This window comes from Chaetura pelagica, unplaced genomic scaffold (genome assembly GCF_000747805.2).
Source record: "Chaetura pelagica isolate M959 unplaced genomic scaffold, ChaPel_1.0 scaffold135, whole genome shotgun sequence".
Taxonomy (NCBI): domain Eukaryota; kingdom Metazoa; phylum Chordata; class Aves; order Apodiformes; family Apodidae; genus Chaetura; species Chaetura pelagica.
The window spans coordinates 604,494-615,066 of record NW_009953649.1 but is presented as its reverse complement, the minus strand read 5'-3'; the positions used below and the strand labels follow the sequence as shown (position 1 = coordinate 615,066).

Sequence of the window (10,573 nt, the reverse complement as noted above, 5' to 3'; positions counted from 1 at the left end):
TCTTTCCCTGAACGCAGCAAGAAGGAACTCAATTAGTTGGCTTCATGCAGTGTTTCAAGAGCACCATCTTGTGGTTTTCCGTTTCCAGAACATATTTAATGTTAAAAATCACTATACCACAGCATAATTTCCTCAAAAGGATTGTCAGCCCTTGGTTTTAGGAGTTGATATTGTGGGAGGTGGTGAGGGAATTCTTATCATAATCTTAATCTAGATTCCTTTTTTAAAATTCTGTGAGTCAGGGCAGACTTTGTATATTTACCAATAAAGATTCTGAGCTTTTTTGAGAGTGATCACAGCTGCAAATTTGAGTTTTAAACTTTTTTGTCCAACAAAACATTAAACATAATAAAATGTCACTTCTTTGCACCAGAAAGCTTTCAGCTAGTGATGGCAAATCTGACACATGCTGCAGTTCTTTGGCTCATTAGAAATGAGCCTTGGAGGTGAAGAGCTAGACTGTGTGCAGTGCTAAGGCACCAGCAGTTGCAGAGTCGGAGAGGGTATTTTTTTCTGTTTTGGTTCTTCCATGTCCCACAGTCTTCAAAGCACAAAGGCTGCTGCTGGTGGATAAATTGCACTGATAAAGGTATATAAACTTGCCCCTGTTTTTAAAAGTGATTATATCACAAAAGTAATCTTCATCATCACAGAATCATCATGGTTGGAAAGGACCTCTGAGATCACCAAGTCCAACTACCAACATTAAAAAAAACAAACAAACAAAGAAAAAAAAAACAACAAAAACCCCACACAAACAACCACACACACTCCACCCAAAAACACCCACAAAAAATCCCTACAACCTCGGCCACTGGAGTATGCTCTGAAGTGGTACATCTACACATTTCTTGAATACCTCCAAGCATGGTGACTCAGCCATGGGTAGCCTGTTCCAGTGTCTGACCACTTGTTCAGTATAGAAATTCTTCCTAATGTCTGATTTAAATCTCCCTTGGCACAACTTCAGACCATTTCGTCTGGTCTTGTCATTATTTACCTGGGAGGAAAGGCCAACACCCACCTCACTACAACCTCCTTTCAGGTAGTTGTAGACAGCAATGAGGTCTCCCCTCAGCCTCCTGCAAACTAAACATACCCAGTTCCCTCAGCCACTCCTCATATGACTTGTTCTCTGTACCCTTCAGCAGCTTGGTTGCTTTCCTCTGGACCTGCTCCAGCACCTCAATGTCCTTCTTACAGTGAGGGGCCCAGAGCTGCACACGGTACTCGAGATGCGGCCTCACCAGTGCCAAGTACAGGCACACGATCATTTCCTTACTCCTGCTGGCAACTCTATTCCTTATGCAGGCCAAGATGCTGTTTGCCTTCTTGGCCACCTGGGCACGCTGCTGGTTCATGTTCATCCAGTTGTTCAACCAGCACTTCAGTGTCCTTTTCTGCCAGGCAGCTTTCCAGCTGCTCTTCCCCAAGCCTGTAGCATTGCCTGGGGTTGTTGTGACCAAAATGCAGGACACTGCCAATGAGCAAGACTGGCCCCAAAATTGAGCCCCGAGGGACACCACAGGTGACCGGCCTCCAACTAGATTTGACCTTGTTTACCACAAGTCTCTAGGCCAGGCCATCCAGCCAGATTTTTACCCAGTGAAGAGTACACTTGTCCATGCCATGATTCGCCAGCTTCTCCAGGAGAATGCTGTGGGAGACAGTGACAAAGGCCTTACCAAAGTCCAGGTAGACAAACAACATCCACAGTCTTCCCCTCCCTCATCCAAAAGGCGGGACACATGGTCATAGAAAGAAATCAGGTCAGCCAAGCAAGACTTCTTTTTCATAAACCCACGCTGGCTGGCATTGATCCCCTGGCTTATTATTACCTGAGACCTCCCCAGTTTCTCTGGTTACTGTGGTAAGACAGTTGAGATTGCCTTTAATATTTTGCAGAAAGATGTAAGCATTTCAAGTAGCTCCTTGATTATTTTTTTCAAGACAGCATTGTAAGTGCAAGAGATAAGACCTGCAAAATGTGGAGCTTCAGTATTGATTTCAGAAAGTTCTAAGCCTCACCCTGCCTCCCAGCTAGGACTAGGATGAAGTTAAGGAGTATTCTGGTTCCATAGTTGTTCAGGCCAGGGGAAACAGCTGCAAGCCACAGCACTTCACAGAGCAGAAAACCATCCCGCCCTTCCTCACCATGCAGAGCCATGCCTAGAGATAAGCAAATTGGGAGAAATCTATGCTTCATCAGCCAGCCAGGAGACTCTGTCAGCCTGCAGATAATTATCACCTTTTGTAGATTCAAAAGGCACTTGTAATGTGAGTAAAAAAAGCTTATCATGTTCCTACAATGTCTCTGAGGCTGTCAAATGTCAAGTCTGAAAATTATTTTGACAACAGAGCTGTAGTACTTGGGGACTACTCATCCCCATACCTCAAATGCTGTGCTCTTGCACTAGGTACAACTCTCACATTGATTACACATCAAAGGCAGGTTCAAGATAGGCTGAGCACAGACATTAACAACAATCTGCATCTAACTGTGTTGTCTCCTGCCTTTGGCACGTAACTCACTCTCCTCAGCACTGCCTGGGGTATCTGCTAGAGCTAACGTCCAGCACCCTCATTCTGTAGGGAACCTCTGTCTCCTTCAGCATGCCTGGGAGGGGACTGATTGTACACTTTGGTATTTTCCTGTCACACACCGTTTACTGAAGCTACTTGTGAGGAGACCAACAATCATGTTGTTGGGCAGTTTCAGCTGTTGGGCAAGATTACTAAAACGCAAGAAATAGCTGAGTGGCTGCTACTCATCCCCTGTTTCTCTTTAGAAATTTTCCTTAAGAAAACTGCAAGCACTGGTAATCAGTCCTTAGAGGGCTGTCACCCACCTGCTGAAGGCTATAATTTTGAATGTCTATTCTAATTATTAACACCAAAGCTGTTAGGCATGGGTCTGAGGATAAGACAAAAATAGTTGGAAATAAACAGCGATAATGGTCTGCAGCAGACCCATTGCAGCTTGGCCAAAATTTTGTTACTAGTAAACTAATCTAACTTTTCCTACAAGGCTTGAGGTACAAAGTATTAGTTTCTTATCACTCAAAAGAGATTTAAAAATATCTGTTTCTTCACATTGTTCATCTGCAGTTGTGGCCACCGAAACCATGTAGTCCAATTCTTCCTCCTTATCTGGATGTAACATGTAATTTTCCTCAAAACTCAGCAGCAGATAAATTTCTAAAGGAAACAAATTTAAAAAACACATCTGGCTTTTACTCTCTGTGTACCAATTGTTGGGCCTACTAGGGAGCGGGTAGTTCCCCTTAGTAAGCCCAAAACCTGAAAAGGTAACCTATCAAGTTTGCAACAACCACATTCAGCTCCAAAATAAGACATACAAATTTTAATTCAAGCTGTACCATATGTTGCAGCACCATTCTGAGCGCAGATGCCTGTGCCACAGTTCTCAAAATCAAAATACAAAATGGCAGTCCTGTCCAGATCACATTAAGGATCTGTGCTCTGCAGGACACAGGAAATTCAGTGGACACAGACAAAAAGCGTTTAACAGACTTCTGCTTATAATACTTAGCTGTGTTAAGCCTACAGTCTAAGACTCGCTGTGGTTGCATGCATAGCAAGCACCTAACCACTGCCTTTTCCAAGCTGCAAACAATAGCAGAGACACCAATTCTGGCCCACAGGACAGGCTGTTAAAGTTGGTATGGTCTAATTGTCAGAAAAAGGTATAATAGGATGGAGTTCTACCTTTCATTCTCAGATCCTGAGCATATTGGTAAGTGGACTTAAACAGACAAAAGATGTATTGAATGAAAATTCTTGCTCTAACTCAAGACAGCCACTTACTTTAAATCTCAGGTGCAGGACAGATTAGGTTCAGCACATAAAAGCAGAATGCTAAAAGCTCCTGTTCAAATGTTGCTACCAGTGCTGTCACAAATGGAAAAGTCGCCATGTAGTACACAAATGCTGTCCCAGTTTAAGTAGGATGGGCAGTTTTGCCTTCTGTTAACTACTAATGGGAAAAACACAACCCAGACATTTCTGTAAAATAATCAGCCCTTTTCTTAAAAACTCGCCCTTCTTTGTAGTGGGATCAGAGGCTTTACTGACAGTGAGCTGGTTGTGCAAGAGCAGCATAAATTCAGCCAACCAAAAATTTACCATTAAATGCATTGATTCATAAACTATCAGCGAGTACTGCCAAGAGTCTTGAGGTAAGCTGCAGGAAGACAGCATGAGAGTGGACTCAGCATAGTTTACACAAAACCAGATCATCAACATTTTAAACCATAAACTAGACAACATGAAAATTGAGCACAAGACAGAATTGTTTTAAGATGATAAATAGGAAGTCCAGGTTTTCCAGCCAAGTTTTTGAGAATTGCAATTTATTTTCACATTTACAAGACAAACATGAATAATATTTAAAGAAATATTTATAAATATATACAAATTCTAAAAAATGACATCTTTTTAGCAGTATAGCCAAGCTACAGTACTTCTTTTTTTAAGTTGAAAAGGGTATCAGCTCAGTTCAAGGAAAACATGCAGTTTCTGAATGAAGAAATGAAGGAAGAGCAACAGTTTTAGATTTCCATGAGGTAAACCATAAAAGAAAATGGCACCATGAGCTTTCACATTTTAAAATTAAGGCAAAGCCTTGGAAAAAAACCCAAGAAAACCATAAAATCTAGATACCCTCAATTTTATGTTAAAAGGGACTTCACCCACCTCACTTGACATTCTCATTACAAATGTTTTTAAAAAGACTTTTGAACAAGAGTAAACATTTAAATTAAAACAGTTTATGCTTCCCCCTTCTGGCATTCACAAATTGCTAGGGTTACACATGGAAGGCTACTTGCCAGAACTTTTGTTTTGTTCAATATTATTCAGGGGTGCTTTGATAACTGGAAGACAACAGGCAGATTGTTGGGACAATATTTAAAATGTTAAAATTCATATCCAAAACTTTCTTTCAAATTAGTAAGGCTTACCAAATTAGTGAGACTTTATAAAATATATTTGTGATGATTCCTCGGAATATGAACCTGAGTAAGAAGTATAGGGGAACAACAAAGTTAACTTTTTTAATGTAGAAAGCATTTTTTTGTTTGGTTTTCTGCATGGGTAACTTCATATACTGAAAAAACATGTGAGGGAATATCTGACAATCTGTATTGAGATGGAGGGATTATAGTCGCCGTAGATTCTGCTTGCTTTTCTTAGTCCCAGGTAGCGGCCCTAGCTTCAAGCTGCTTTTCACTGGTTTGCCACTCATACAGTCACTGGACTTGTGATAGTTGCACAGGCACTTAGTGCAAAAGTCAAAGCCACAACTTTCACGATTGCATATTGCTCTTTCTAGAAAGGAGTCATATTTTGCAGGGAAGCCACAGCGATGACAGACTTTAAGGCTTTCAGAGTTTTTTAAGGTCTTGGCAGCCTGTTGGAAAAAACATATAAAGAAAAGAATGAGTGGGAGGTAAATACACATTCCTGATATTCTCTTAAGTGTTACAAAGCATATTATAACTTTGTCTACTCTTGAGAGATAGCTTACAAATTTAGTCTAATTCTGATTGTATCAAATTCTGATGGAGATTGAAGAGGAATAATCTGTCTATAACTGCAGGTACTTTGGACTGAAATAGAGATAGTCAATTTTAAAATATTTGTATTTTAAATTTCAAGGTCAAACAGATTAAATGCAAAGCAGTTAGAAAAAGCAGAATCTTCCAAACCTCATCTAAGGACAGTGCTTAAGTTAACTTCAATTAAAAAAAATTAGGAATGCCATTTAAATAATTAACATATTTGAAAAGCAAGGAATGTGTTCAGAAATCTCAGCTGTGAGGCACTCTGCTTGAGACACCCAATGAATACAATTCCTACTTCTCTCCAATTAATATTTGACACAAAACCAGATAACTTACCATTAGAAAATTGTAGACCTCTATAACGCCTATATAACTCAATTGTTAAAATCTAAATATTTTATAATCTATAAATGTGTGTGTATAGACATGTATGTTTATCAGGGAAAAAAATTAACTGACTTCAGTGTACGTTGAACTTTCAGATTTCAAATGTATTGGAGAAGCTTGATCACACTTCCCAGTGTGATTATATCTCCTCATTGCACCAATTTGCAGAATAAGACTTCAGAGTTTGAGTGCAACAACTTCTTCTAGTTAGCAATTACTTTCAATAAACTTTTTTACGAGTCTTGTAAGACCCTTGCAATGTAGACCTGCACTTAAATACAGAAAAACAAGCTTATGAAAAATAACAAGGTGAAGGGAAACTTAGGCTGTAGCAGTTGCTGACAACTCCAAATGTGTGACACATCACAACTATGTAGTTAAAAACCTATTTCAATGTCAAGACAAGTAGTTGAAAAAGCACAGAATAGACAGGACTTATTAATTTGTTTAATTTATAAAAAAGAACTACTTAGTCTTTGATCTTAAAAAAATAAAGAAGCCCATAAGCATTGAAGAAAAATTGATAGTTTTTGTAGAATTGCTTGTGTGGATAGTGTGACCAATTATAAGCCCATAAAAACTAATAGTATATACCTAAATATTTTCATGTCTGATTGAAGCCAAAATATAAGCAAAAAGAGCCACACTAAGCCAAGGGTAAAAGATACCCCGGGTCAGGGGGAAGTAAAACATCTCAGTTTATCAACATTCTCCACTTAATTTCTATATTGTTTTTAAATAGCCTCAAAGCAAAATCTGACAGCCATACTAATAAGAGTTGCAAAGTACTTCAGATTGGAGGTACTACTTTCAGAAATACTCCTTACAAGCTGATGGTGTGCCAGATGAGTGTGCATGTGAGAAATTAAAGATTAATGGAAATCACCAGTTACCTCAGAAAACTCCATGAGCCTGGTGTGATTCTTAGATGCTTTGGATCTGGTACCTTTTTTATTTAAATTCTTTGGTGGGATTGCTTTCTGAAGGGAAGTTAAAGCCACCCGGTAGAGACAATACTCCCTTGTTCCAGCATCTTCTGATGCCTTAGTGCCATTCTAATGAAGAGAAAAACAAGAAGGATATTTGAGAAGAGACTTCCAATAGTGACTTTTTGTTTAACAGGAATCAGTAACTCATTTTTCATCTGTCTTCCTGGCCACAAATGTTTCACAGAGTGGTCAGAGTTGGAAGGGACCTCTGAAGATCATTTAAGTCCCTGCTAGAGCAGGATCACCTGCTTTTATTATTTCCAGTAATAAAACATCATACCAAGGAGCATGTTATATTTACCTTATCTTTCTCAGCCACTACTGCTAAGAATGCACAGAACTGACCCCTAGCTCAGAACATCAAAACCAGTCATCTATTATATAATGCAGCTTACTTCTATATGAACACATTATTACTCATTTAGGCACTGAATGTAACCTAGTCACCGCAACATTTCAAAGTTCAAAGCAATATTTCTAATTCTCCATGGTGAACAGGGATGCTTTAACTTCTCTTTTTGAGAAACAAACATCTCCTACCAATTTTCTAAGCTTGCAGTTCAGATTAAAAAAACATACGATAACAGGGAGGAAATCAGACTTTTTGGGATTAATGTTCAGTGGTGTTCATCTGTTTCATCCCAACAGGCTAGTGCCATATAATGCTATAGAAAATTCAAACTAGTTGAGTACCTTATTCTGTAGCAGATTCTAAGCCTTGTTCCATTGTCTCTTAAGGAAAACAAAAAAACACCCCAAGTGTTTTAAGAGTCTTGTCTGGATAAGATGCCATGGTAATGTGGTTGGAACTTGCATTTTTTATTTCATGGAACAAATAAGCATTAGAAGTACCTCATAATACAAAAGCTGTTTAGTTTTCTGTGGCAAACACATCACACTTCAGACTGTTGCTAGAAAGCATAAGCAGAGAATAGAACTGGAGTCGCACAGCCAACTATTTTCTCTTGGGCTCTCTCCCCTCTGGATCACTGGGGATGCCAAAGTAAGCAAGCCTCTGCTGAGAGCCTTGGGGGCTTGCCCAGCAGGCAAGTGCTGGAACTGATCCTCTCCTTCCTGCCTTCCTCTATGACACAGGATATGTGGAAGCTCCTAAGAACATCTGTATTTCTCCTTGGGTAACCTTCTCAGTCTACCTTCCTTAGGCTCCAAGGACAGCCTATGCACTAGCTAGTGAAGTGACTGGCAATATTTGAGACAGGACATCCTAACAGGACAAACTAGGACAATCCAGTGACAATATCTAAATCTAAGAAACTATTCTGCAGTCTCTTAAACCTGGAGGAGACCTGAAATAGAAAGAAGTGATGGTCTAGGCTTGGAATAGCCAACAAGTATGGAAACTTACCAAAAGGTTTTTCACAGCTTTACTATACATTTGGAAAATCCATTTATCTTCTTGGAGAATCTTCAGCCATGTAGGGCTGACTTTGGCAAAACTGCAATGGCAAAACAATTATATCAGTGATCTCCTAGGCAAGAAAATAACTCTTTATTTAACACTAGGAAAAACTATGTAATCCTTAATTTAGAAGATGGGATGTGTTTACAGTTGTAGTCTTTAATTTGCCTTCTAAGGAAAAGACACATTGTCCATATATACCATAGCTTACATAGACAGTTAATGTTTTAATATATGAATACATAATACTATCCATTGTCTTTGTCAATGCTACAAGCCCCATATCAGAAACACTAAGCCACCTGATTAGGTTGTTTACAATGAGATCAATATACTTACTTTATTAAATCCATCTCACCAAGACGCCTTAAGATGTTTGCTAATATATGCTTCAGGTTCTTTTGGAAAAGCTCTCCAATAATGTCTATTCTGTCTAGTCCCATTTTCTTTCCAATTAGGTTACAAAGTTCAACCTCTCCCCTAAAAGCAATTCTGTCTATCGCAGCCCAAGACTTGAGATTTCTTCTACCACTTTTTTTCAAAGTTGAACAAACCATTTCTTCATAATGAATTACTGGCAACAAAGTCTTCTTTGAAAACTGTGCTTGGTTTTGGTTCTTCATGAGACAATGCTTTGGTGTGCCACAGAGATTCCCAGCCAAAGGCGTACTATCCTCATGTTCTATCACATCAGCGTATTGATTACTTAACATAGAGGAATAACCACTGTCCTCATTAGATTTACTGTTTTCCAGTGCCTCCTTTTCATAACTATCTTCATCAAGTCTCTCAGTTACTTGTTTGTTTTCTTTGTTATGTACAGGTTGTCCTTCATCTTCAAGATCTAGATTTCTGGTGGCCACGTGGTATGAGTCACTAAGGAGCACTTTCTGATGCTTTTCAGCACAGCTTTTAGAAAGGCCTTTTTCATAATTCAAGGAGCAGGATTCTTCCAGCCTTGTTTTCTCCACAGTAGACTTCAATGGTGCGTACCCAGCACAAGGACATGTACAATCAAAATTACCTTTCATCTTGAAAGAGTGGTTTATGTTTGATTTCATTTTGTTTATATCCTGTAAAAAACAAGGACAGTATTACAACACAACATAAACTGCATCACACTCTTTTTCTTACAAAGAACCAATCACATAAGGAATTTTTAGCTTTTATCTGAGTCACCCTCTAGTGTCTAAAAGACAAGTAACTAGTGGAATTAAGGATTTGATCCTATGGGAGATCTTCTCCAAAATAGACCTTTATGCTGCATATAACTGAGAAAACTGACCGGCAGATTTACTTTGTCACCACTCCACGAGTATAGATTACTTTTGGACACAGCAGTGGCTCCAAATGCCCGGGACACTTGTGTTTCCTGCTAGGGACACCAATGGCAGAGGGACCATGAGTGACAGCAGGCCCATGCAGGAGTAAAGCCAGGCCAGAACAACTTGATCTTTGCATCTAAGGCCGGAGGCAATGTTGCTGATGCCGCCAGGTATCTGGCATTTTTAGAAGGGGAGAAGTCTGGCTGGCACAGGAAAAGCGGGAGAGCTCGCATGCACGCGCAAATCACAATGGAAGTCAGCGACCCTGAAACAACGATCAAAGTGGAATATGACTTACTTACAACCACCATTTAAAGAGGGTGGGAGGTCGATAGATATTATATGGAGACCGAGCTTTTCATGCCCCGTTTCTTCCCCCTCCCGCCCCGAAGTGTGGTGCTATCGGTATTAACAATCGGGGGGGATGGGCGCAGGCTGAAGGGCAGAAGGAAGCCATCTCCAAGCCTTAAATCCAAGGGGAAAGTAATTTTCAAAATGCTTTGCAATCCGTATAAAAAAAAAACCCTAGCTCCTCCATTTAAGCAGATACTCTAAGAAATTTCAGCACATCCACTAATTTTGGAAAAAGTATTAGAAAAATATTTTTCTTTAGCGTTTCAGAGAAAAATCCCTTCTTCGTAAGCACGTTTAAGGGAAGAAAGGCGCAAATTCGGTTATGGCTTTGTACAGTGAGAGTGAACCGGGGGGGATGCCAGCCCTCGCTAAGCCTCCTTCTCCCCCTCCCCCCATGGCTTGCAGAGAAAGCAGAGCAGAGGAGCTTTTGGGCTAAAACCCGGCAGAACTAGGACAAGTTCCCCCCCACCCTGCGTTTTGGGGCGCCACGGCCGGCCCCCAGCCCCCCGCCCC

The 10,573-nt window shown here is 40.0% G+C and overlaps 1 protein-coding gene across 1 annotated transcript in view; it reads right to left on the bottom strand.

The window, feature by feature from the left end:
- Window positions 1–5,179: 5,179 nt before the first annotated feature.
- FBXO5 (F-box protein 5) overlaps window positions 5,180–10,573 on the bottom strand; it is an 8,464-nt gene continuing 3,070 nt past the window's right edge. The window contains exons 2-5 of the mRNA XM_009999960.1: window positions 8,721–9,454; window positions 8,328–8,418; window positions 6,866–7,027; window positions 5,180–5,431 (exon numbers count right to left, since the gene is read on the bottom strand). Of these exons, the coding sequence (XP_009998262.1) occupies window positions 5,180–5,431; window positions 6,866–7,027; window positions 8,328–8,418; window positions 8,721–9,442 (1,227 nt within the window). The 5' untranslated portion in view covers window positions 9,443–9,454. The remainder of the gene's footprint in view (window positions 5,432–6,865; window positions 7,028–8,327; window positions 8,419–8,720; window positions 9,455–10,573) is intronic.